Source organism: Pungitius pungitius, chromosome 9 (assembly GCF_949316345.1).
Source record: "Pungitius pungitius chromosome 9, fPunPun2.1, whole genome shotgun sequence".
Taxonomy (NCBI): domain Eukaryota; kingdom Metazoa; phylum Chordata; class Actinopteri; order Perciformes; family Gasterosteidae; genus Pungitius; species Pungitius pungitius.
In genome coordinates this window covers 13,147,569-13,174,502 of record NC_084908.1, presented here as the reverse complement: position 1 = coordinate 13,174,502, position 26,934 = coordinate 13,147,569, and the positions used below count along the sequence as shown (strand labels likewise).

Below are 26,934 nucleotides of genomic sequence, written 5' to 3'. Positions count from 1 at the left end.
CACATTCATTTCCTCACCATTGGGCTGGGAAGGAAGAGACATGAGACAAGTGTCATTTGTTGTTTTACCCTAATTTGATCCTTTTCATATCGTACCAATCTTCTATGGTGCAGTGGCTGATATTCTTCATTACCGGCTTCATCTAAAAGCGTTAATATGATTTCAGAGAAAGCTTTTGGTGTTCAACAGCACCTGCCTTTAATTTTAGAATGACCTCAGCTTTCATTTATAACCCGGTTACTCTAATTTCTAAATATGTACACGGTTTTGTACGACAACGACGTGTCTGTGAGTCCTTTCTAACTTTGTTTGAGTGTCTAATGTTGTGAGAAACACATGCTGCAGAGTGAAGTGATGTCCTTTGAAGCTGTTTTCTGCACTTCTCTCAAACCACAGCCTAAAATGAGACATGTGACCTTCTAGATAATAGGACTTTTTTTCTACAGTCTTGAATTGGAAAGTGCTTTTTAAGAGTCTAGATAAACCTCTCACAGGAATTTGCAGGTCTTTGTTAGGTGAAGGAAAAGGAGTTATCTTTTATTTTAACATCTTTACACATAGAACAGTAAAAAAAAGACAGTAGATACACAAAACATTCATTCTCTTTCGCTATCTTGATCTTGACATTTAAATGCATGTATGGTTGACATATTTATATTTATAAACAGTTATCATGTAACGAATGAAAAAGAAGTAGAATTACTCCTGGATTAACACTTTACAGGCCATCTTTGCAGATGAGTACAGTATGACTAAGAACACACTGACACTGCCGCCCTCCTATAACGTCTATCTCAATAGATCTCTCTTACACACACACTCATGCACCCACACGCTCACACAAACACCACACACACCCACAGACACCCACACACACACGCACACATGCACACACACACACACACACACACACGCACACACACACAGACAAAATATTTCATGCTTTCATTTCTAATACTACAAGCTACTTATATGAGTAAATCTGTGTGTGTTCTTCTACAGTGTTATCTTTCTGAGCATGTGTGTGTGTGTGTGTGTGTGTCACAAGCATGAATGAAAGCTACTTGAGTTCCAGGCGGTGCTCGCCGCGGGCTATGTGGGAGGAGAACTCGTAACGGTCCCGACTGCGGTGGCCGCACACGTTGCACTCAAGCGGGTCACGGAAGCCGTGGCACCCCATGTGGATGGTGAACATGACATAGTCCAGGAAGATCACCCTGCAGTGACCGCAGGGGTACACCGCCCCGGGCAGTGCTCCGCCCTCCCCGTCTACCCGCACCACCCGTAAAGCCTCCAGCGGCGACAAGGGCATGGGCTGGGCGTGTGGGTGAGGGATGCCGTTCTGATGATTCAGCCCCCCCAGCAGGTGCCCCAAGTTGTACATTACAGGCTGGGACATCTGGGAGCCGTCAGCGTGGAACGAGTCCATGCCGAGGGGCGGCTGGTTGGCGTGAGGGTGGCCGAGGACCGGCATGGCCATCTTGTGGCCGTTCGTGAGGCCCATGGGGCTGATGTCGCTGCGGCCCAACTGGATAGGGTAGGGCCTGCGGGCGGCAGCGGGGTTACTGTCTGGCCCTGTTGGTTGTTGGTGGGTGTCAGGCCCCGGGGAGCCTGACGGAGGATCTTTGACCTCAGGACGGTAGACGAGCTCCCTGTTAAAGCTCAGGTCAAGGCAGACACCATTGTCGCCTAAACCGGCGGCATGAGAAAAAAAAAAGAGCATTGAAGACATTTTTAACATAATTTATTTACACCGTGCCGAGGGAAATACCATCGGAAGCAGTTAAAATAGTAAAATCTATTCTTAAAGGAATCTTTGGTGTTGACAAAACACAATTAGAAACGACGTGCAACTACGGGGCCACACAAAAGAAACCCGGAAGCTTCCCAGATCCCAGGACACAAGAAGAAGCGTTAAAGCACGAGAGGACCCTGAGCCAGCAGTGGAGCTCGGAGGCGTGAGAGGACCGAGGGCTGAGAGGAAGCAGACGACGCAGACGAAGGCCTCTAGTGCAGCTGCACCACAAAGAATAGACAGAGAGGCACCTGCTCACGTTTCTCGCCTCTCGCCTGCTCTCTCTCTCTCTGTGGTTGCAGACATTACTTCTCTTTTCCCCCTGTGGTTGTCATATTGAAAGATCTCACTTCATTTGTCAACCTGATAGAGACATGCAGGAGTTTTTTTGTGAGCAGTTGGGGGGATGATCTACTAAACTACAACCCAGTGTTCAAGCCTAATGAGAGAGGGGGGAGCGATCTACTAAAAACATGTAGCTATTTATTTAACCATGCATGGTTACCAATACCCACCTACGGCATATTTCCCACAGAGAATATAGGACAGTGTAGGCCCCTCTGTGGTATGAGGTAGGTTTTCTGCCCTCAATTCCTGTTTGGCAAGAGATGAAGGCCAGCAAATACAAACAGACAAACAAGTAGCTTATAGAGACAACTTGAAATCATCTACTAAACCATAATTCTATAAAGGCATAAGCAGAGCGATAAGCACAAATTACGTACAAAACGTAAAAAAGAGATCAGCATCTTTAAGAATTGCACAAGTGGATAAAGTTTCAAAACACAAAAGTTTGTAAAGAACTGTGCAAAAACATATAAAAATACAAAGTTACCAATTAGGTATATAAACACATCAACAAAACTGTAAAAATGTAGGCATTTATAATACATTCATTTTAGTCTAGGTCATTTTAAAACCACTACAGTGTTTTTATCTCGAGGTCAGTGCCCCCCCACCCAGCCCCTTTGTGTCTGTGGGTCCAGCTGCTCTTACCGGTGAACTTCTGTGGCATTGAGCTCTTCCGTTTGGCCACGTTGCTGGCGAGCCTGTCGAGCAGCAGAGCGCGCTCAGTGCCCATTTGAGTCCGGGAGGTCTGGCTGTCCTCTGCTCAACAGCGACAGAGTGAGAGTAAGTGCAACAAAGAAATGAGGATCTCTGCTCGATCAAGCAGTTTTAAACATACAGGCAGTGCACCGAACTGCAACTTTCCATCTGGCAAGGCTTTTGAGGTTGTAAAGTGAAGTTAAAAAAAAACTACCCAGCAAGACACAGCAGCTGTGCTCAAAGCTGAGTCACACTGGGAGGAACAAGATATTAATTTCTGATCAGAAGCTCCTTTGACTTTGCTTCCTGGTAGGTTTTTACATCACAAGTGCAGGAGAGGAGACCACAGGATGAGGATGTACTTCCTCAACACTACGGCACTATCAGGCATAAACTTACAACATGTTGGTGACCACAGAGGCAGAGCATCTTGTGTGTGTTGCAACCGTGCAACTGTCCTATACATAAAGGCATTTTTTTTTTGTGGGTGGGGGGGGGTAGAGATTATAAACATGATGCCAATTTAAGTTCTGTTAATGAGTGCACTTCATTTGTTACTCTGTATTGTGTGGTTTTCTTTTATTGTATGCGTGCTTCCTTTGCCACATAGATTCTATCTTAATGGATATTATCTGATTAAATAAATACAATTTAGAGGGTTTTGTGTGTGTGGGTGTGATGAGCGGCTTGGTTGAAACATTTGCCCTACATTTTTGGCTTCCCCTTTGCCGCTTCAGACATTTGAAGCGGTCTTCGTGCGCTGTGCCTCCAAACCACAGCAGCCATAACCTATTTAGCTGTAATGATGGGGGTAACTGTCATAAGCTCATTAATTTAAGGAGGCTAAAAAAACTGAATCTGCTAGCAATAACAGCTATAATTGTGCCCTCCATTTGTTCAAATGGGCTCCCGTGGTCAGATGACATCAGCCGTAACGGCGTGCATGTGTGGAGTGTGTCTTGTGAGGACATGCTGTAGTTTCAAAGATGTTGCCGAAGCAGAAAGTGTTGTCGAGGTGTGCGCTCACCTCTCTCAGCGGGGCCTTTGCTCTGGATGTACACATGGCACCTCTCTCTGTGCTCTTCCAAGGAGCTGCGCTGCTTGTAGCTGCGGCTGCAATGGTTGCACTTGAAGGGTTTCTCCACTGGGAGCAGAAGTTTCAGTTAATCACCAGCACATTAAACATCAACACCGTCTTAATGTTACTGCGAGTGTTATTTCCTTGGGTAGGCTTTTTTTTTTTTCATACAAAATTGACGGTAAGCATAATCAGGTAAAACACGTGAACTGAAAGTGAGTAAGTTTCCAGAGGAGTAAATGAGTAACACATCATATGTGATGAGCGTAACCATATGAGAGTGCTTGGCTGGTTGTTACTGGAAAAGCGGACTCGGCAGACCTCGTGTGATTCAAAAGGAATGAGAAACCAACACCAAACCAACAAACATAAAAGGAGGCACACAGGTGCATACAGTATCAGTGCAAATCAGCTTTACACGTGAGTGAGTGTGTGGCTGGCTGGTACCAGAGTGGGTGCGCAGGTGCCCGCTCAGAGCATCACGACGGCGGCAAGCGTAGCTGCACATGGGGCATTTGAAAGGCTTCTCCCCGGAGTGCAGTTTGATGTGGCGCAGCAGGTTTCCCTTCTGGGTGAAGGAGGCCCCGCATTGAGTGCAGTGGAATGGCCTCTCACCTAGGTGAAAAGAGACACACCATGAAAAACAAGCCTGCTACATGACATCTGCACATTCTTTTTTATCGCTGTAAAGGATCTGATGCATTGTGTTGGGCTGGGTTCTGGTTGCAATGCATACATTGGGGTGGTGTACAAAACGTCCTAAGAAGAAATGTTGAGATACTCTGTTGAGGATACCTTAAAGGGTAAAGAAAATATATTATGTGTGTTCGTGTGGCTGACAAGCGCTCTGCACGGTGACAGTAGTATTACAGTATTACAACAAGTGTTTCAACATGTGGCCAGACCAAAAGCACGCACCCTATATACAAGTGAGTTATTTATCAAGAATTGCATAACAGCGGAAAAGTAATGGCTGTACATGTACTGTCATGTGTCACAAAATTAGTGCACGTGCTGCATATTTGAACAATGGGGAATATTTCACAACCCCCTGCTGTTAATGTAGCACTGTTTGGGTCGTCTACGTCATGTGTAATACAGCCCCTTTCGTTGTTAAACGCAGCTGCGCGATGAAACATCTAGGCCTAGTCGACACGCGGCGATATGTGATAGTGCTATCGGCAGAAAGGATTGCGCAACTGTTGTGTTTGAGGTCAGGTACTAGTTGTACTTGGCAGTGTTCCTGTGCTTTACCCGTGTGGCTGCGTTTGTGCACCAGCAGTACGTTGATGCTGACGCAGGACAGGCCACAGATGTCACAGTTGAGCTTGCCTGTCGTCTGGATGCGAGGGGCCACGGCTCCAGACACGTAGGTCCCTTCTGCACCAGCCGCTGCTCCTGCGTGGGCGTCTAGCAGCGCCGCGCTGTTGTATCGGGAGTAGTCCATCAGTGACAGGTCCTGTGGCTCATTCAGGGTATCTCCATCTTCGTCCCCCTCCCCGTCCCTCTCCTCGTCATCGTCCTCCTCTGTTCTCTCCTCGTCGAATCCTTCCTCCGTCCCGTCCTCACTGGCCCCCTCCGCTTCCTCTTTCAGCGATATTTCTCGTTCTTTTTCGGCCTCCGGGTACAGATCGTCTTCTTCCATCTCCTCTGCCTCGATCTTTATCACATCTTAGCAAGGAGGAAGCAAGGGAGAATAGATTGGGAGTGACATCGGATGCAAACACATGCAGATAACGGTCGATTTTTGTTGTTATTTCCAAATAAGGCGCTAAATAAGATTGTAGAACCAGAATGTAAAAACCATGTCACATCTTTACTTCTACATTTATATTTATAGCTGTTACAGTTCCATATTAATACGAGCACATCTCCAGTGTGTGGGTATCTTAATTTGGGCTTATGTGAAGTGTCACAAAGAGATTCTAACGATGTGCACACGAGATAAGGGGGAAGGCATTTCCTCTGAATTCACAGAAACTAGAACCAGGGCAGGAGAGAGAGAGAGAGAGAGAACACGCGCCTCGCACACACAACACCAATTCCTCATCTGTTTTTAAAAAGAGATTGTTTGTTGCCTGTTTCATCAAAGTTGAAAGCCATTCATCTGCATCGAGCCAGGTCTAATGATAGTCCATTTCTAGCATTTCGGGTTTTTTTGGCGGTCTATTTTGTCTTAGCCCTGAGTCCTTACCCACTGTAGGTCAAGCTTCCACACCTTACAGGATCTGCTCAGCTGTATTTCTATTTCTCGACACCCCCGCTATTGACGCGCAACGCCCCGAGGCCTGGTTTGCAGGACCTTTCACCTCAACCCTTGCTTAGTGTCAGTGTACTCAGTTCCATCCAGAAACCACACTGTGGTCTTGGCGGCGACTGGTGATGAACTGAAGAGCGGCGCCTTTTATCGTGGAAAGCGCTCAGAGGTGCTATGGAAACTTTGCAGACGCACAGCTCAAAGGGGCCCGATATAGAGTCCAGGGTCTCAGAGAATGAACCGCAGGCTGCTCATCGCATGCAGAGCAGGGCTTTAGGAAGTGCACCCATTGGGGCAGATGGGCGGCGGTCAGAGAGAAATAGGAGAGCCGCGTGTCACACCGTGTTCTTTTTGAGACAGAAAAACCCAACTAAGGCCACAAGTCTGAGTGAAGACATATTCCAACTCGAGATACTGTGTGTGAAACAATATGTTTGCAGTAATAGCCATAACCATGTTCACATATTCAATTTAAGAGGAATTATGATAAGATAAGCTGAGTTTCATCGGACAATACGCAACGCTGCTGAGAGCGACAAAGCCCAGCTGCTGTTGATTGAGGCCTCATGTTCCTCGGGTTCCTGCTCTGGATCTACACTCACTGTGTGGAAAGCAGATCAAATCGTATTCTGAGAATGAGGGTTTTCTCATAACCTTGCTTTGACTAACAATGAGCCTTTAACTCTGCCCGAGGATAACTACATGACCTTTATAATGCCTTTCCTGCCTAATCTGTAGGAGGAAATACAAATGGTTCTAGCACTTGTTCATCATATGTAATCAGTCACTAGTTGTATTACATCCATTGTTTATTCGAAAATGTTGTTTTTAAAAAAAAATAGTTTTGAGTGAAAAGACTAACCCTTGTTGCTGTTAGTTTAGAAAAGGCTCTCCAACATTAGTTTACAAAACACAGTTACACAACATTGGTTTACAAAACCAAGTTCCACTATTACAATCCTTAAAATAAACATGGAAATGATAGTAACTAGAACACTCAAGCTTATTCTAACGTTTTGGAATTACAGTGGACAAAAAAATAAATTGTAAACTGCTGGATGGTGTAAACTTGAAAGCTAAAAATGCAAAGCATGATGGAAAGATGTCACATGTGGGTGTGTATGTGTGTGTGTTGGTGGGGTGTACATACGTGAGGCCGTCACACCTTCAGCACACTGCATTCCATTTTCACCAGATGAATTATCTTCCCTCTCTTCTTCTTCTTCCTCCTCCTGTGGCTTCAAGTCTGCAACATCACTGCAAACGTCTAAAAAGTGACACATTGTGCAAATGCTCGGGTGTTACTTTTTTTTTTCATTTGGAGAACTTCAACGCAGTGAGCTACACACGTCTGTTAGAGTAATGGACTAATAAAAACTAGAAAATTAAAAATTCAGGTGGGAACGTGGGAAACCGATGGTCTGCTGTTAAACGCAGCCGGTACACATCCAGCGTTTAATACTTTTCAGTCATGTGTGTCGAGGCTGTGTGGCAAGCAGGAGGTTGGAAGCTGTGGAGAAATGTGTGCTACCTCATCACGCACGGCTTCACAATAAAGACAAGGAATCAGACACTCACCCATCCCGTTTCCCTCTGGGGTGGTAAACTCAGGATTTTTGTCTGTGTTCATGATGAAAAATGTTCTGTGGAGAGGAATTACAATGTGCATCGATCAGAGACAGTTTGGAATACACATTGATCTAATCCGGTCAAGTCAAGTTACATTTGTTTACGGTGTTTTCAGAAATAAATCCAAGTTTAAACAGCAATATGGAGAGACAACGTATAGGACTTGAAACAAAAAAAAAAAGGCGTTTAAAATGGGGACTTTTAGCTTGACACATTGGCACTAATATACCTTCTTAGGGTTTTCAACACCATTAAAAGCCTTCCTTACTATTGCGAAAAATGTGAAGAAACAGAAGCAACATGTGCATCTCACTGTTCCTGTTGGTCGGACAGCATAAAAAGAAGTTTATTAAAAAAAATATGTGTGGGTAAAAGCCTACGGTTGATTGCTCAACCGTGTCACTGCATTTAGCCTTATGAGAAAGAGATGATGTTCACTGCATCTACTTCCTGCCAGGTCTGTGCATAGGAGCCAGGGTAGAAGCGCGTTCAGCCCCAACAGCCCGTGAGACTCCCAACACTTTGAGCCCAAGTTTGAAAATGAAGTAGGAAATAAAAGCTTTAAAAACACCGTTACCCTTTTCATGGATCAAACAAAAATTCCCAGAGCATGAATACAAGTACACAATATATTTTACAAGTGGAACCGCATTTATAATAAAAACTGTTTGGTTACGAAGGACAATTTGAATGATATAGAGAGCTGCAACTACTCTTACATCACATTCAGTGAAGAAAATACTGCAAGAACAAACTTCCTCACACGCTCTAGATGAAATGAAATTGAAAAGCACATGTCCAAACCATACAAAAATTTCCATGACACTTTTTGTGTTTTATAGTTTGTTGGACGATAACAGTAAGTTTGAATAAAGATGAAATGATCTGACCTGCTTTTTGCTCAGCACCTGGAGGAGACTGCTATCACAGGAAGGAGATTCCACACTCCGCCACTGGACTTTCTCTGAATATGGAATATACTGTGAACAACGTCACCACGGTGAAGCTGGAGAGATCCCTTAAAGGAACAGGAACATGTTTTGAACAAGGCTGAGCAACAAAACAAAACCGAGGCATGTTCACACGCTAAAGCAGCGACACTCCTTCAGATTAGTCCTCCTTAGCGAGTCCATGATCCTAACAGACGCACTGCTCTACTAAACCTCTACAAGTGGAGTTTATAACACTAAACGCTACGATTACGAGTAAAAACAAAGAACTGTTTATGGGTTCTGAATCAATTCAGGCCGTCCAGATGGTTACTGAGCATTAAAGGAGCTTTCACTCCATCTTGTGGCTAATGTAGAACACTACTCCCTAATCAAACTTTTCTCTCCCCGATTGATAGCTTTTAAACCTATATTTGTTACATCTAGGTGGGTTGCGTCCCTCTTGTTCCTGCAGAGTTTAATAAATGCATGTTGCTTTGGAGAAGAGCACCTGACGCATGAGTTCAGTGTAAAAATGCAATGAAAAAAGTAGTAGTATTTTTAGTAATCAATCCATCAAACTTTTATTTCAGACTCAATTATATCATTATGAGCTACCTGGAGTCTCTGTAGACTTACAGTGTACAGTGTGGAGTGGTGTACAATAAGCTCTAAACAGACATTTTCACTCCATCGGTACACATACTAAATTTGCGTGGGAGAATGTTTGCTTGTGCATTCATCCTACGACATTGCCTTTAGATTTCATCATCGTCATCATCATCATCGGTCGTCTGTTCTGTAAGAAAATGTCCAAGATACTTCACCTTATCACAGGCAATGAGGTAATTATCAGACAATTTAAAATCAGGTAAATTTAGAATTCTGCCCTCTTTTGTTCTACAAATCAAGACAGCACTCTTACTGGCATTGTATTTTATATCATGCTGCACACCATAGACCAGTGGTTCTCAACTGGTCTGGCTCCGGGACCTTCAAAATAAAATCACAGGATGAAATTTATTTATTTTTTATTTTTTCCATGCAAAGGCCCACTACACAGGTTAACCCACTACAAACGGGTCCGCGACCCACCAGTTGAGAAACACTGCCATAGACAGTACATATACTGTCATACACTGGTACTGCTGGAGACCAGCTACCACTACTACTTACACAATATGATTGACTAAGGTATTACTAATCATGCACCCAGCATTACAGGCTTTCAACTGCTTGGAAAGATCATCAAATAGAATAAAAAGGACTGGTGACAAAACCCCTCCTTGGTGGACACCATTGCTGACCCCAAATGGGGCTGAGACCCTTCGGCGCCATTTTACTTGCATTGTATGGTGGGCCTGAATGTGTTTGGGGCACCTCTTTGATTTTCCATGATTAACACGGTCAAAAGCTTTGGAGGCATCAATGAGTTTTGACCTGTATATTTGTTGATCATTTCCTTTGAGGCAAACATACACAATGCCATGTTTGGCTTTAAAGGCAAACTGGTTATCTGTGGAGTGAATACACTCATTTAATCTGTCCATTAGGATTATTTCCAGGACATTCGACCGGCCAAGGCAATGGGCCTGTAATTATCTAGACTACCTACTTTACCAGCTTGGTTTTTAATGACAGGCACTAATAGAACAGCATTGAGTCTGGTAACAAGCCATGAGTCATGAGTCCAGTAAAACAGATGGCAAAAAGAGGAGCTATCCTCAGACTTGCATATTTAAGATGTTCAGCAGTAATATGGTCTAAACCACTTGCTTTCATTTGTCTCAATGTCTTCCACCTTGTATAAGTCCCCACTAATACAGTTAAATACAGCCTTCATATATCCGCAATCAGCAAATACACTATCTGAGCTACGGAGTATTGGATAGGTATTGAATAAAAGGGCATTAGAAGAACAAACAAAACAATCAAAGGGTAAATAAACTTTTCGGCACAAAAGCATTTTGCTATGGGCCAATGGACGATGATCAGGATAATTCTATGGCCCCGTAAGACGGAAGATGGCATGACACTTGGTATTTTTCTCTGAATCCTCGACACGGAAGTCAAACTTTTATTGCTTAACCATTAAGCTATAATTGCACCACTGCTTAACCTTCATGACAGGCATCCCCCCCCCCTATCTCCTTCTATTATTTCATGTTATCTCTCTATACATTGGCCATCGAATACAGGCAAAAAGGTCTGTTACAGCAATTTACAATTGAGACAAACTGCAGACACACACTCAACCACAGCTATTTGACACACTTCAAACACCTAAAGAGCAACATAGCTAAGCTCTGAGAAACTGTCCCCAATGTCCCAGACTACATTCCGTTGTGCAATCATGTATTGTAAAATGACAAAACACTCTCACACGCACGCGCGCGCACGCACGCACAAACACACACACGCACAGTAAAACACATCATAAATGACACATGATGAAACTGCTGGCTTTCTCATGAACTCCAAAACCAGAGAGCAGCGCCTCTAACTACCGACTGTTTTGGTCCATTGTTACTCTGTGAAGCCATTTACTTTATGTCAACCCAGTGGTTCTCAAACCTTTTCTGTCGGGCCCCACTTTGGAGGAAAAAACGGTCCATGCTTGCTTTTATTAATAATATCATTTAAGTCACTGTAAACCAGATTTCTCCATCAAACAAAAACAAATAAAATGTGCAATAACTTTGTTGGAACAGTTAAGTTCAAATCTATAACTTCTCAGAGCTCTTTGAGTTAAAGAGAAGAAGTAAGTGGACATAAGTAAACAGGGCTGTGATGTTTTACGGTGCGGTTCGATCTGTGTTCTCTCCACAGTTTGCATGTCACAGTGTCCTCGAGAGCAAGACACCGAAGTGCTTCACAGCAGCACACTGCTCCTCAACTACTCAGGATGGGTATGCAGAGGGAATAAAAAAGGGTTATAAATAAAATAATAATAATAATTTTAAACAAATTTAAAAAATACATTTTTGTAAAAGGTTAAACCACTGTGTTAACCAGATGCAGTCTGGCTTTCAAATATTTGACTTGCAATGTGGAAATTGGCTGAATCTCAAACAATCCCTGATGATCTACCAGGCAGGGCAGGATGAGGAATCTGGGAGCGGTGAAACCAACAAACACACCCTGCTGCAACCACCTGAGTGGTGAGCGGCCTTGTAAGGCTTGGCTGCAGCCCACAGACCGCCTGTGGCAACCAGCAACCAGCAACCAGACGGAAAAGAAAAGCTGAAAGGAAGCGCCCTCACAAAGGCGTTACAATACATGCTGGGTTTCCATGGCGAAACGTAGGCATAGGAACACGGGGGGAAAGAAAGACGTCGACCAAATAAAAGCCATGATTCCAAACCTTAAAAGCGGAGTGTTGTGTGTGTGTGTGTGTGTGTGTGTGTGTGTGTGTGTGGGGCGGTTATCAGCACACACGGGCAAACAAAGTAACACATGATCGGAAACACACACACACACACACACACACACACATAATAAACAGCCCCTTTTCGCAGCGTTGTTATAACTTATCCTGCACTGGTAGGAGGCTTATTTAGGTCCGGTGGGGGCAGGGCAGCAGCCAGGAGGAGGGGTGGGGGGCACTTCAGCTCGTAGGAAGAGAGAGAGAGAGAGAGAGAGAGAGAGAGAGAGAGAGAGAGAGAGAGATATCAGGGGGAGGATATGATGATGGGGGGGTGAGCAACAGCAGAGACCAGACTAACCACTGGACTAACACAAGTGCAAACACACATAAGCACACACCGGGAGCAGGCATGAGGCTGCTTTGTTGTCTAAACAATGTTTTGACCCCAGTGTGTGATTGTGTGTGTGTGTGTGTTAAGCATTGGGGGTTGATTTAAGTGAGTTTTTATGGACCCACATGTTTTATTAAATCAATGTGTCTGATTAACTGGGACATGAAGTCACATGCGTGTGACTGATGAGGATCATAATGGAGGGCTATGAGTAATCAGTGTGTGAACAAGTGAGCAGGCAATTCAGTTGTTTTGTTTCTCAGCTCGCACTCGGGATTGAGAAAGGACAAAGTGAGGGAGTGTGTGTCTGAGCTCGTGCGTCTGAGTAAGAGAGCTAGAGAGTAAGACAGAGGGAGACAGAAGGAGACAGAGGGAGAGAGAGCTTGAGCCTGGGTTTTCTTTGCCGTGCTTTTCAGCTCCTCTGTGACTGGAGAAAGAGGCGTGTCCACGGACCAGTATAAAGTCCAAGGAGAGCCACTCGTGTTGAGCCATTCTCAGCAGCGAGTCCTTCACACTGCACACCGGCAAAAGGAGGAAACTGCAGCTGTTATTTAAAACCGTGCCTTTTTTGATTACCTGCTTTGCATTTGGACACTTGTAGACCAGATTCTTTCTTTTTTTTTGGGGCGTTTCAATAGAGGACGGTCGAGTCTCCGGACTCAAACTGGAAGAGAGAGCAAGACCCACCTGAACACAGTGGTGGATATCCGTCCTGTTCATGCCAACATAACAAAAACTACTTCTTATCACTACTACATTCGCCAGCCGAGCGGCTCAAGAGCAGGCTCCAATTTCTGCGCTGTGAAATTGAATTAGAGGAGCAGAGGATTTGTATCTCTGCAATTGAAACACTAACCAGCTGAAAATATAAAAGACGACCTCGGACAAGCCTCGAACCTCCCTCGCAAGTCTAAAAATCTCCTGTTCAAGTAGAAAGCCATCACAACATTCAGAGGAGAAGGAAGCAGAGGGGAGCGTACACACGCGGGTGACGGATTGCACGCAGGCGCCTCCTGGGCTGCCATGGTGCGCGGAGGTGCCGCAGCAGTAGCTCCGTCCTGCTGGGGCCTTTGGGCATTCGGCGCCCTGTCGATGGCGGCACTGTGCTTGTCGGACCAAGCCATCCGTTGCCCGCTGTGCTCCGAGGAGAGGCTGGCCAGCTGCCGCCTGCCGGACGGCTGCGAGGAGACCGTGCGCGAGGCGGGCTGCGGATGCTGCCCCACCTGCGCCCTGCCAAAAGGGGCGCACTGTGGCGTCTACTCGCCCCGATGTGGCACGGGCTTCCGCTGCTACCCGCCGCGTGGCGTGGACAGGCCACTGCACTCACTGATGCACGGCCAAGGGGTGTGCACTGATGAGAGGGAGTTGGAGGAGAACTCAGGTGAGACTGAAGGGGCCCGAGTCTGTGTGTGACCTGTCTTTACACTTGGCACTTCTTCTTCCTTTTAGTTAGTAGCAAATGCAATTAGGCCCACGGGCACCAAAGCATCCGGACCACATTACTAACCCGCAGATGTGTATGTCAAGGTGCTCCCATAGTACTGACCAGGGCTCTCCCAAACTTGTCTATGTCCCTTACGTTCTGTGGACCCGAGCAGGCCGAGGCATTTTCCGTCTGCGCTCTCTGGGCCTTACCTCAGCCTGGACGGGGTCACAGTTGAGCGGGTGTGGTGGGGCGGGGTCGGGGGTGGGGGGGGAGTGGGGGAGGGTGACAATGTTCTGCTTGTTTACACTAATCTCAGGCTAAGTCCCGAACCGGAGGGCGGACACACACCGGCTCCTCACGCATGGCCTGATGGGAGAGCGCACACAGCGCCTCCGCTGTCTTGCGGGCGCTCGCTGTGAAAGGGGGGGGGCCCGATGTAAGACGCAGGGCAGGCTTCAGAGAGGAGAGCGCTGTGGGGATGGCTGAGGTGGGCACGTGTGCAGCGTGCATAAGGACTCAGTCTACTGCATGCGTGCTGCACTCTTAATGCCCCGCATGGCCCGCAAGTTAGTTGGCTGTTTTAGTAAAGGGAACCATGCATTTATTTAATGGAGATCTCCTCTCCCATCAACCACTGGATGTGCAATTACCTCATCAGGCCAATGTTAAACTGAGATCCTTCAGGTAGCTGTGTAGTGCAGGCAGTGAAATGAAATGCATTGTAGTCGTACTGGGAATGTGAGAGTCGAGAAGATTGTGTGGGGAAGTGTGTGTGTGTGTGTGTGTGTGTGTGTGTGTTTGTAATGGGAGGAGGTAATAAAAGCTGTGAAATGAATGTAACGTGGCCAGCCTGGGGCTATTAGAGCTCTCAGTAATTCACTTGGTGCTCTTTTCATGGACGCCTCCATTCCTCCGCCGGCTGCTGCTGCTGCAGATGTTTTACTCTTCATTTACTGACGTATCTATCCCGCTCCTCTGGTGTGGCTTCTCATTCTCCCCTCTATTGTTGCATTCCTCTCGCACGGAACAAAGTCTGTTTCCACTTTCACACGTTGGAATATCTAACACTGCACCGGGCGGATCCAGTTCACCGCTTTGACGGTAACTTCCTTCTACTGACGAAAACCCTCTGCACTGTTTGTTTTCCTCTTCTCTACATGAAGGGAGTGGTGTTGGTTTCCATTTTGCCGAATTAGACAATTGTTATAATGTGTCACGCACAATGTGGTTCTTGCATTTGTTCCAGATAATCCACTAACAAGCCTGCTGAGCCCAGGCTCACAGATAGTTACTGGTTATGGCGGCTGGCTATCGGCTGGCGCCAGAACACCACGGATTTAGATGAACTTTGCCAATTGAAAACTCCCAGGACTCTCATCTTCATTACAGCATCTGTTTCCCCTGTGCCCCCCCCCCCCCAACCCTAACAAGCCTTTGAGTGCATCGCCCACCACGTCCAGCTCCTTCATGAGGATGAGCTCATCGGCACTCTTGCTGCCAGAGCTGAAACGAGAGCCTTGTGCTCTCCGTGCAGGGCCAGCGTAGGTTAGGCCGGCACAAAGCATGACTAAATGGAATCAGAAAGAAGAGGAAAGCTGGTCACGGCACGATGAAAACAGAGGGCTGTAACAGCCTGGCATGGCTCTGTCCGTCCGTATCAGTTCATCTCGGGGAATATCCATTAGTTCTGGTCTTTGATGCTGCGTTGTGTGATCAGCTGGTGGAGAAATGTTTTTTTTGTGCTCTGGGGGGAGTCTCAGGTCCCCTTTCTAGTAGTGGACAGCAGTGGATGGAAGGTTTTTTGGAAAGTTCATAAGTTGTGTTTTTGGTGGTCTGTAATCTGAGTGCTGAGTTCTGTTTACCTTCACGCTCCTTCGCACCCCTGGAGTTTGTCATAACAAAGCGGGGAAGGTACTGCCCAATAAATCTCTCGGTAAATCAATTCTTCTGGGCAGCAGCTCAGAAGCGCTGTATAAGAATGTTCTGTGTAAACCGTGGCAGCAGAGAGACAATCGGAAAGGCGTGGGGGAGAGCCGAGGAGCAGCTCCACTCACAGGCAGGAGATTTCCTTTGTGGCGCATTCACCGTACTTATGCATTATTAAACAAGGGGGTGCATCTCCTGAATACATGTCTGACACTGCCCCACTCCTAGCAACAGTGAAACATGCTAGATAAAAATAGAAGAGGGTTTTTGAAAATCCTAGAGAATTCATGATGAAAAGGACCCTAGGATGCCGGCTGAATTTAGCAGCCCATTAAAAAGGAATTTAGGGTGGTCGGGCTGTTGGTTGAAACTATTCGACAAAAAGCAGCATAACACTTGTATCACAAAGAGCAGTGCTACTTTATGATTTCTGCTTCATTTTAAGGCTGATTTTCTTCTAACTACCAATGAAAGAAGCCGCAAAGTGACAATTATTATTTGAACCAGGCTGTTAGGAGATACGCCATTAGTCTATATGCTGTGGTTCAAAACGGTGTTTTTCTTTTAAAAAAGGCTAATCTTGAAGCACATTTCGATGGCAACAGAAGACATAACCTGGTCTGACCAGGTCTGAGACAGGCTTCAATGCATCCTAATATTGCATTGTTAGAAACCCTCTCTATTGCAATACTAATATGAATAAATCATCACGTGTGTATTGCCATCTGTTCCTGGCATGCTTCCTTCTGACAGTGAAACGGATATCATTTACAAACCGATGCAGATGTCAGATGTGACAAGTCTTACACCTACAGGTGGAGCATGAATGAAGCAGTTGATGGAGCCAGACTCTGTCCAACTACACCCCGGTTCACTTTGACGCACACAGGTCTTTATGAAAGCAGCGTGCCAAGCTAGATCTTTCTCACATGAGCGAGAAACCTCGGTATGTTTTGGGAGTTGTCTTTAAGATGTGGACGTACTCGTGTTACAGGAAGATTTTCCCCAAACCTCAATCAGCAGATGTCACTTCATGTCGCGTATTTGCTTTTTTTGGGGGTTGGGCAGCACATTTTTACATGGGCAAGATTAACTGTGGTTGCTTCTAGTGTTGATATGTCGACAACAGACAGCCATGAAATCTAAGGAGAACAGTTAATCTTCATAAAATGAGATTTAATAAATAAATAAATAAATTAATTAATTCGGTAAGAAAAACAATGCTGTAAAAGTCATTATCTGGATGAATGGGGATTTGTATTAGCAATTTAAAACAATTTCAAGATTTGTTACAAATATCCAAGGTAAAACATATATTATATATTATAACTCCAGACCGGGATTCTGTGCATATATTAAAACAGGAGCAATCCACTCCAAATTAAGTTAATGATGTAGCTCAAAATAGATTGACCCAATTCACAACAGCTGCAGGTTTCTCTCTATTCCTACGAGAATTCATCACATGTAGAGGTAGTATAGGTGCATCGGCAAGGGATAGATGGCTAAGATTACCCCAGCTTGCTATGACAGAATTGACTCACAGATCTGCTCGCAAATAAATGAAGATAACAAGTATTGAAGCAGTTCTGCCAATAGAGCAATATCACTGAGGTTTAACATGACCGCAGCACCTCATTACAGTTCATTGTGTTTGATAAGGGACAGAGATGTCCTTGAACATGTGTCTATCTAAAATAGGATTTAATCCTAAACACAATTGACTCTCAAGAGACGAAGCCTCAAACTGCACAAAACGGGATTTCTTTCCACCATCCAGTGTGTTTGAGCCAAAAGATTTTTGTATTCCGATGATAATCCATCTGCAGACTCCTCTATGCGTGGTTCATATTTTGTTTCTCTCTGATGTTAACAACTCTCTATATTCAGAGCACTAATAATATAGGAAACGTTTAAAAAAAAAAAAGCATTTTCTATGTAAAACATTGTGTTAAAGATGTAATCAAACCGCTCAGCAAACTGCTGCTGGTGTGCTCCCTTTTGATCGGAGCTCACAAACATGTCGTTCCTCCTTCGTGACGGCGGCATCAGACGGTGAGGCTGCAGCAGCAGCAGCTTTCCTCTGCGCTGAGGTTGCCTTTTGTGATTCACTGAAGATTTAAGTAGTATTTACCTTTCATTTCCTTTTCGTTTGTTCGTTTTCTAAAAAGTGCCATTGGCACTTACACTAGTACTAGACACAAACGGAGATGATTAACCAATTCAAAGAATTCTCCTGCCTGGAAACCAGCATCTAATATTGACTAAAAAGAACAGTTTTTTTTTTTTAAACAAGCCTTGGTGACTTTTGAGCTCGTTCCCAGAAACTGCTGAAAGGACACTCACTAAAGTGTTGCAAAACTTTTGGAGTAGCCTCCCCAAAGACAATACATTTCAGGTATTTCAGGTTATTAGTTGCTGTTAAGGACAGTTCTTCTTCGTTGAAGCCAAAGTAGGCAAGCTGTGTTTTGTATTTTGTTCAAACCAAAGTCTAAAACATAAATGAATAAGAAATGACCTTGGCTAAGGCTCAGACCTCGTAATGGATTTGATGCCTGTGTGGTGAGTGGAGGCTCCGCATCGCTCTAAACATGTGGGATCGATTAAATGCCAAACAAAAAAATACCGTATGCAAGATTAATAAAGTATAACTTAAGATGGCAGCAATACTGGTTTCACAGACCACAATTCAATTTTGTTTTTCTATTTGACTAAAGTAAGTGCTTTTACTGCCCTCTGAGGTTAAATGGTTTAAAGTGTGTTTGGTCCTAAAGTGCCTTGGCTGCATTAAACATTTCCAATAACTCCAGAGCATTATAAAGCTTCAAGCGTATTGAAAAAAGATGGATACCAATTATTTACAGAATTCACGACATGTTTTCAGGGAACAAAATATTCTGCTTCAATCGGAATTTGTTGGCGTTTCAAGTGCAACATGTTCAGAGCGGTCAGAAAAGGGACACCCCCCCCCTGCTCGAGACACACAAAGGGAGGATCACACCTGTCTTAAGGGAGCGGCCCAACATTCTAACAGAACCACACCTTACATTTAGGCAACTACAATAATAAAAGGGGGGGGGGGGGGGGGGATTGTGTCAGAAAATGTAACAGACCTAAACAACAAGTTCCAATGGATACCTTGATTGGAAACATTTTGTTCTGCTGAGCCATACCTGTTAACGGTCCTGTGACCACACCCAAAGGTCAGGATACGATGCCCATTCCTACACCTCTGCTACGAATTCATACCACAAAATGGTCAGAAAGACTCAAGCATCCTTGTCCACAGGAAGCGTCTACATGACTTTTTAAAAAGAATGTACCTGTGACTGAGTGGGATATTTCACAGTTGGTAAATATATCGGTCAGTATTCTTACACATTTTCGCATATTTATTGTTCGGTCAAAACAAATACCAATAGAAGTTATATCCATGACAGGCTTATATACGCCACTACTTCGGCTTCGGCTCCATGCCTCGTGAGTAAGCAGCTCCTCTTACTGTTTTCAAACTACAATCCTCAGTGTCTCAAATGTCTGACGCAGTGGATACTCTTTTGTTTAAGACCCCATATCTGAGCTGTTGGAAACCAAAGCCCTCTGCCAATCTCCCTGAGCATAAGTAAATATTCATTTGAGAAGGATATTTATCTCTGCAGTTCAGCGTTAAAGCCACAAACAGTGGAATTTGAAATCTGACGAGACTTTTGCAGACTGCAAGACGAAGAAAAACATACAGACAGAAGACTTGGCATGGGCTTGTAATAATGTAAATTACATTATGTACATCTTTTCAACTATGTATGATTATGTGACAACACATATTTAACTTGATTAACTCAAGATGTGTCTATGTCTTTGCTGTGCACCTGACTGGCAATGCACTACAATGTGTCAGCCCAGTCTAATGCACCGTAAGAATAATGTTTCAAAAGCTGCTCAATTCAAAGCACACAGACAAGTTGCAACTTCCTCCATCGCAAACAGCAGTGGTAGCAAACAGGACATGCCACCCCTGACCCGCCCTGCAAAACAGCGTCGAATCGGAAAAAGCGTGAACTAGCAAACGAGGCGAACAAACAACTTGGAACAAAGGAAACAGCTAAGAGCCTGTTTGCTCTTGGGGAAGAAAGTGCTGATGGGCAAGACCCTTCTCCCCCAAACAAACCACGCCGAGCAAGATGAAACCCCGGTCAGCTTCAAACTCCTGTCTTCACCTGAGGGAAGACCTTCGCGCTCCCTTTGCCAACAGCGAAGCGTCGGGGCGCCTGGTAGTCATCTCAAACGTTAACCAGAGCTCAGGCCTCGTTCAGAGCAGGAACAGCCTCCAAACGCAGTGCTTTGATTCTGGTGCCAATCTGTAAAATGCCTTTGGTTATGAGCGGAAAGTGTAAACTCTGCCAGCTTTTACAAGCCCCGCGGGTGAAAAGCTGCACGCATGTGCACAGGCACGCACAACCGCTGTCCTTCATCTTGTGCCCCCCCCCACCCCCCACCCCCCACCCGCCCCCCAGCCACCAACTACCTCACACACAGTTGTGCCCACTCGCGACACTGCAAACATCCTCTAACAACCTCCATCTGGCACAGTGCGACGTTGTTGTGGAGGGCCGGAGAGAGTGGAAAGGGAGGGGGACCTTTCCTGAGGAAGCAGCTGGCTGCCTGCCGGGCCACAGCACTCGCTTAAAACGCTTCAGAGCTAGTGGCATAGCTGTGGTGAACCAAAGCCAAGAGCCCACATACAGAATACGGCTGCGTGTCCATGAGGTTGACCTGGCCTAATATTTAGCCTCCATCTCACCGTGCTCGGCTGCATTGGGATGCGGAAGAAAGACGCAGAAAGGGCGGAAAAGCTTGGGCTCTGCTAATTGTTACAATATTGGCTGTTTCCCTAAACAGTGCTCATGTAATTCAATTGTAATATTAAATGCAAATGTGTTTGACTAACTCTTCATGTTATGCTCGAGTACGCCTTTGTTGATGGATTTAAGTAACCAAAGTCTCTTTCATTTTCCTTCAGCCATGGAAAGGCAGGATGAGATCATTCCTGACCACCCAAACAACAGCAATATCCGCTGCAGTCCGCAGGACAAGCGTTGCATACAGAAGAACCTGGCAAGACATCCTCCCAAATCCACTAATCAGAGAAGCAACACTGCCAGGGAGGAGACCAAGGCAGCGCTGGTGAGAAAAAGAATCCCTCTGACGTCTTATCGGTTTCACAGGGAGCTACAAACCCGAGAAATCCCCTCTGCAGCACATGCCTCGGCCCCAGCAGGTGTTTTATATTAAGGCCTTTTTAGTTCCAAAGCCACAAGCATAAATGTCAGGTTGTAAATGTACAAATTAGTTATTTACAGACCATAACATTTAATTGCAGTCTTGCAAAATAAACTGCAGGTGTACGTTGACATCAACATGCAATTTGCCGTTTTGAGATTGGCAAGGGCAGGATCATAAAATCCCCAATAATGTGTAACAGGCCTTTTGTGCCATTATTCGTTTACCACAGAAATGTGTCTCCCACACATACGTTTTATGTTTTTAAAGGCTTTCTAAGAAATAAGAATCGAAGAATCTGCCGGGAATGACGTGTTCACGTGGAGTCGTTAATTGGCTTGTGAATTCTACTCTTCACAACACATCTGAACCGACAAACTCTGTGAGAACATTTCTGAGTGTCTAGTCATAAACTGTGTGATGTTGACCGTCCCTATCACATCACTAAAGCACTTGGACTTTGATGTCAATAAATAGACCATCACCGCACAATGAAAGTTGGTATTTTCCCAGTTTGCGTGCTCTGAATGTTCTACTTAAAAATGGGCAATATGTAAGATCTGGATTTTGTTCAAAATGTCATTATATTATATTGAGTTTTATGTGCACACTTTCTATGTGGACATGAACTCACACAGATCGTGAAGAGGAAATATTTTGCTTCTTTTATACTTATCCCGTGAGAAAAATCTAAATTATATAAAAGTTGTATGACAGAAATATACTAATACTAATGCTATACTAATATACATAATAATTTGGCATTCTTTTAAAAACAGCAACATTTTGTCTAGAAACAAATCTCCACGTGGAACGCTGCAGTGCATGAACATCAAATGACTTCTCCTACAGGCCCCGTGTCGTGCTGAGCTGCAGAGGGCGTTGGACAGACTGGCGTCCAACAGCCGCACACACGACGACCTCTTCACGATCCCCATACCCAACTGTGACAAGAACGGAGACTTCCATCTCAAGCAGGTGTGGAAATTCAAGCCGAACGCCCCGTTATGAGCTTTAAGGAATTAATGAGCAGACCACTATTTGGCCGTGCGCAATAGACTCTGTTATTACGCCAATTGCATTAAACGTGCCTTTTATCGTTGTACTTTAATCGTTGTTTCAAATTAAATTTTGAAACCAGCAACCTGTGGGCAAAAAAAAAAGTATCATTTTGTACATTTACAAGATCAAAACAAAAAGTGCCTCCCAGCAGACCGAGTGTGGGGGTGCCATGTCCTTTTTTTTCTTGGGTCCAGGCATAAGAGTTGAACATCTTGTGTAAAGTGGTTTCCACTCAATCATTAAAGACAATCACTTTATTGCCGTGATGGATGAAATTAGCTTTTGGATGCTACTTACTTACTTTTTTTGTTATTTTGTCTTGGCAAGATTGGGCAACTATGCAGATAATGGGGGGGGGAGAGAACACAAAAACACAGATAAGACTGCAGTGACTCGTCCAAGCAATCAAAGCAGCAGATGCAGAGTGAGAGATAGAAAAGAAAGCTTTGCTAAGGCACCAGTCATCAAGAGTCTGAGTTATGTTGATTGTGTAACAATCTGTCTGCTCAGAATCACAGGCATCTGCTTACTGTTTAACTAAAACTGCACTGTGATAAACCCTATTGGGAAGTGAAGCACGGGTCAGGAGGGGCCACTGGCGATCATTTCATGGCAGGGTTGCTCTGAGATTGTTAAGTGTTCTCGGTCGCTTTTTGACACTGTAAATCACTGCAGAAAAGTACAGAATAACATTAACTTTTTACTGGCGGAACGTTTCAAAGTTCACAGAAGGAATCTCGTGATCTCAGCTGTCAATATAATAATATCTATCTATGTCTTTAAAAATATACATATATCAACAGTATGAACGTGTACAAACAGGACACCACACCGCAATTTATGCCGGACAGAGTCTGCCAAACAATCAAAACATCTGCAGGTCTGATGTTACCTTGAAGGAATATGGCCCTGCCAACAGAACATCTAGTGCTCTTAAACACAAGATTCTGTAACCTCTAACTTCTAACAGTTTCATATAAACCTACATCAATTGATTCTGGAGGGGAGCACAACAAGCTGTAAACACAGCACGAGACAAAATGATCACCTTCACCAAACATGCCCACAAATAGTTGCCTTATTAGACTGAGACAGAGAAACATTTTGGGGTTGTGTTTCATCCTCCTAGCAAACTAAATGCAAATAGTTGCCCTGTTTCAGCTCTGTTTTGCTCTCCACCAAATGTCGCACTGTTCCAGAGAGGCTAACGTGTTATTTTTTCAAAGTCCAAGTTTAGTCTCAAACGACTCAACAATGAGAGAGACAAGTTGACTGTGAGTGTGTGGCCTAAGCCCAAGTGCCCGTCTGTGGTCACCAGCTGAAATGAGAAGCAACAGCTTTAACGTTACTCACAGTGCTTTAATCCACTGTTAAAAGAAAACATCATTTTACTGCGACTGTTTTTTTTTTTTTTTACATGTGACCTTTTCTATCCCTCCTGGCCACAGTGCCATCCTGCACGCGATGGCCTGCGGGGAAAGTGCTGGTGTGTGGATCAGAAGACGGGCATGAGGCTGCCAGGCCCACTGGAGCTCCGAGGGGATCTGGACTGTCACCAGTTGATGACCGCAACCCTGAGAGATTGAAGGGTGGAGAGGCAGCGAGGGTGCAGCACCAGCAGACTTCTACTGGCGTATAACAGTAGAACTACACGAGGAAGAGACTCTACTCTACAGCCTCGCTTCACCTGAGGCCAACTGTACTTTGAGCCTGCGCCACGAAAAAGGAAACCATTGTTTTTTTTGTTGCTATTTTGTTTTTGTCCGTGAGAGTATGTGAGTCTTTCTAGCACTTGTTGTGTGTTGTGTTGTTTCTACTATGTGAACTTAACAGCGTTAGGTCTTAAGACACGTGTGCTTTAAAGTTACATGTGGAAGAAAAAAATCAATCCACAGATAACAGTTGTAACTGTGACTGTTGTTAGAGAGCAAAACAGAGTCAGTAGGGATTTTTTGAAAAGAATGAAAATGTGTCAACCCGCCAGATAATCAGACCCAAGCTAGGACAGGATCTGTTAACATTGATTTTAATCTTTCTGGAGCACGAGGCCAGGTGGAATTACCGCATCAGGGCAATCCACAAAGATTCCTTAAAAGATTGCGAACTAGTTTGTCACAAAATATGCAGAATTGGTTGCAACGCATTGCTCTGATTCCACTGCCCTATATGTCATAAACCCCACTCACCTGGTCAGAACAAAGAGAAAGAGGGTCCGCAAACACACAGTCGGGTTTAACGACGACACGAGAGCAGCGATAAAAGAAAGGGATGAGAACAGATAAAGTGAACGAGGAGACGGGGGCAACAAAGGAATCCAGCGAACCCCTGCTGTGAGTTACCAAATGATAGGCTTTCATAGCTTTTTCGTAACATCAAAGCCAAAGTGTAAAGTGAGATTAGTTTGAACGACTTGAACGATTTGCTTCGTCTCCCGGTGGTAAAGCCTTCTTCTTCCTCTCTAGCATCGAGCTCCAAAGGACTTGCCGCGTAGCGGGGCTAGAAGCTCTGTGCGCTGCTGATAGGATAATCTTATTCCTACAGCTGGAGCCAAGTTCCCAGTGTGACTTTCATTTCTAGATGAATGTGCTTCAAAATACAGGATTTTTCTCCAAACAGACTGCTTGGCAGACCTTCGATGGTGCTATATACTGAGTGTGCCAAAATACACAATAAACCTTTTTGAGCATTTTTGGGGATTGTTATAGAAGACTTTTCAGGAAGTGGAGCAGTTACCATCATGTGTGAGGAACAGCAACATGTGTGACCGTCTGCACTTACTGTTTTAAATTTTTGTTGTTTTGAAGTGTTTTGAACGGTAATGTTAAAATATATGAGAAACATCCCACCATCACTGCAGCTACAACTGGCTTATTGTTTCATTGGCCTGTGTTTTAAATTGCAGGCGTGATGTCTCTTAAATATACAAGTTGCAATGATTAAACTCCGGGCAGCGTAGCAAGTCTTGGTTAACATGAAGCTTTGAATGGAGGAGGTGCAGCAGTAAAGATAGCCTGGTGTTTATGCGCAAACAAGAATTTCTTCTTTTAATTTGACTAGTTTTATATTGTCTGAAGGGCCTGACACTAAGAAGTTAAGGAGTGTTTTACCAGTATAAATTACGTAGTGTGGATAGATGGACAGAATTAGCGTTGCTGCCCACGCAGAACACCATCAAACGTCAACCTTACGAATCAATGGTGTTGATTCTGTTCCACGGATGTTTGTGTTCTTTCTATGCCTCCACATACCGATATCATCCAGTAATCTTATTAAAGTATTAAAGCACAACACTCTAACGGGAGGTCCATTCAGCTCCACAGTCATTAAGAAGGGCCATGAAAACTATGGCTGTTATCATTGTTATATTGTGTGTTTGCACATTTTTTCATTATTCAGTTTGTTGTAAATGGAAGTAAAGGAGAAAAGTTCATTCTGGTGCTTTTCTCATTCTGTGTTTATCCTTGGTTTAACACCGGCGGGGGGGGGGGGGGGGGGGGGGTGTAGTAGTCAGTCCGCTTTTAAATTCCAGACTTTTTCAAGGGAAGGTAATTTTGGGGGAAAGGGGGGAGGTTAAAATGATTTGCCGCGATTTATTGTTATCTCAACACAGCAGAGTGGGGGCAGTTAGATACTCTATTGGCCAACCCGATTCCCAAGATTAACATCAGACTGAGAAGTTCTCCATTTTATCTTGCATCCTCTATGCATCCTCAGGTGACATTTTGGAAATCAAGCTTTCTACTATTTGTAAACCTAAGAAATGAAATATTGTGTTTTTAGTGCACTTTGACTTCTATCACTTTGCTACAAAACAAACTCATGCTTTTGCAATATATTGGCATCCTATATGTGTAGCCGGTATAAACTAATCTAATGTAACAAAACTACATTGAATCATTGCTACCGCTTAGAATTGTCAAAAACAAAATAGCACAAAACTTTGTGCAAAGAATACCAGCAAAGCATCAATACTCAGTGATTTGCATGCACAAACTCCTTCTAATCATTCATCAACTAATGAATAGTTACTAAACACATGTTTCTGTCAATGGTAATATTTGAGAGGAGAGAGGAAATGGAAAAAGGTTTTGGCTTTGACATTGTAAAGGCCTTCTAACTAACATAAGCTGTGTATTACTTAGGCTATAGTGGGTTGCTTGATCTGTTATTGCATTTCTCTGGAATAGACTGTCATGTTTGGCTTTGATATTATCGATTAACGTCTAGAAGATATTAATTCATGTTTGCATGCATACAAATGGACCAAGTTTAGAAACAGTTACGGTGTTGTGTATCTTGTCCAGAACAGGACTGTTGTAAAAAAACAACTGTGTGATGAAAGAACTGAAATATAGAGTTTCAACCAATGAGAATTACTTTATACATGTTTACCCAATGAAACTGTACACATTGTAATACATCAATTAAAACCCCTTTAAAAAAAAATTCCTGTCGCTGTTATTAGTATCAGTAGTTATAAAAGCATTGGACTATTTTAACTGATCACAGATATATGAGTACCAGCATTTATGTTGGGCCTATAAGTATAGGCCTATAAAAACTACAAAACTCCATGCTGCAGCTTTCTTTTCTATTAGCTTGTATCACATCAAAAAATTATAATACGCACAAATACATTTGGAATTAAGTAGTATATAAAGATGAGCTACACAATGGCCATTTGGTCAAGAATGCATTTAAAAGCCAAACCTTTGAGGTAGCATGCATGATATATGATTAATTGTGT

At 44.1% G+C, this 26,934-nt stretch overlaps 2 protein-coding genes across 4 annotated transcripts; one reads left to right on the top strand and one right to left on the bottom strand.

Annotated features, from left to right (window-relative positions):
• Positions 1–516: 516 nt before the first annotated feature.
• LOC119217442 (zinc finger protein Aiolos-like) lies at positions 517–9,541 on the bottom strand. 3 transcript variants are annotated; one of them, XM_037471072.2, is made up of 8 exons: positions 8,697–9,541; positions 7,756–7,820; positions 7,328–7,444; positions 5,175–5,591; positions 4,368–4,535; positions 3,870–3,986; positions 2,792–2,902; positions 517–1,689 (listed from the first exon to the last, which is right to left on the bottom strand). In XM_037471072.2, the coding sequence occupies exons 2-8, from the start codon at positions 7,805–7,807 to the stop codon at positions 1,061–1,063; spliced, it is 1,611 nt and encodes a 536-aa protein (XP_037326969.2). In that variant the 5' UTR covers positions 7,808–7,820; positions 8,697–9,541; the 3' UTR covers positions 517–1,060. The 3 variants fall into 3 exon arrangements, with proteins under 3 accessions (XP_037326969.2, XP_062420712.1, XP_037326970.2); XM_062564728.1 differs by having other exon boundaries at positions 5,253–5,591; positions 8,697–9,537; XM_037471073.2 differs by lacking the exon at positions 8,697–9,541 and adding an exon at positions 8,075–8,623.
• Positions 9,542–12,869: 3,328 nt separating this feature from the next.
• On the top strand, positions 12,870–26,468 carry LOC119217449 (insulin-like growth factor-binding protein 4). The gene is made up of 4 exons (XM_037471084.2): positions 12,870–13,874; positions 20,866–21,029; positions 21,978–22,103; positions 23,636–26,468. Exons 1-4 carry the CDS (start codon positions 13,517–13,519, stop codon positions 23,771–23,773), a joined length of 786 nt encoding a protein of 261 aa, XP_037326981.2. The 5' UTR covers positions 12,870–13,516; the 3' UTR covers positions 23,774–26,468.
• The last annotated feature ends 466 nt before the right edge of the window (positions 26,469–26,934 follow it).

What these genes read in the sequence shown, in the direction of transcription:
- LOC119217442 (XM_037471072.2), bottom strand. Translation starts at nt 7,807, where the DNA reads ATGAACACAGACAAAAATCCTGAGTTTACCACCCCAGAGGGAAACGGG. An exon ending in CCCAGAGGGAAACGGGATGG is followed by an intron (nt 7,445 to 7,755) that starts GTGAGTGTCTGA and finishes GTCACTTTTTAG; the next exon opens with ACGTTTGCAGTGATGTTGCA. An exon ending in GCACAAACGCAGCCACACGG is followed by an intron (nt 4,536 to 5,174) that starts GTAAAGCACAGG and finishes CTTTTCACCTAG; the next exon opens with GTGAGAGGCCATTCCACTGC.
- LOC119217449 (XM_037471084.2), top strand. Translation starts at nt 13,517, where the DNA reads ATGGTGCGCGGAGGTGCCGCAGCAGTAGCTCCGTCCTGCTGGGGCCTT. An exon ending in AGGAGACCAAGGCAGCGCTG is followed by an intron (nt 21,030 to 21,977) that starts GTGAGAAAAAGA and finishes CTTCTCCTACAG; the next exon opens with GCCCCGTGTCGTGCTGAGCT. An exon ending in GAGACTTCCATCTCAAGCAG is followed by an intron (nt 22,104 to 23,635) that starts GTGTGGAAATTC and finishes TCCTGGCCACAG; the next exon opens with TGCCATCCTGCACGCGATGG.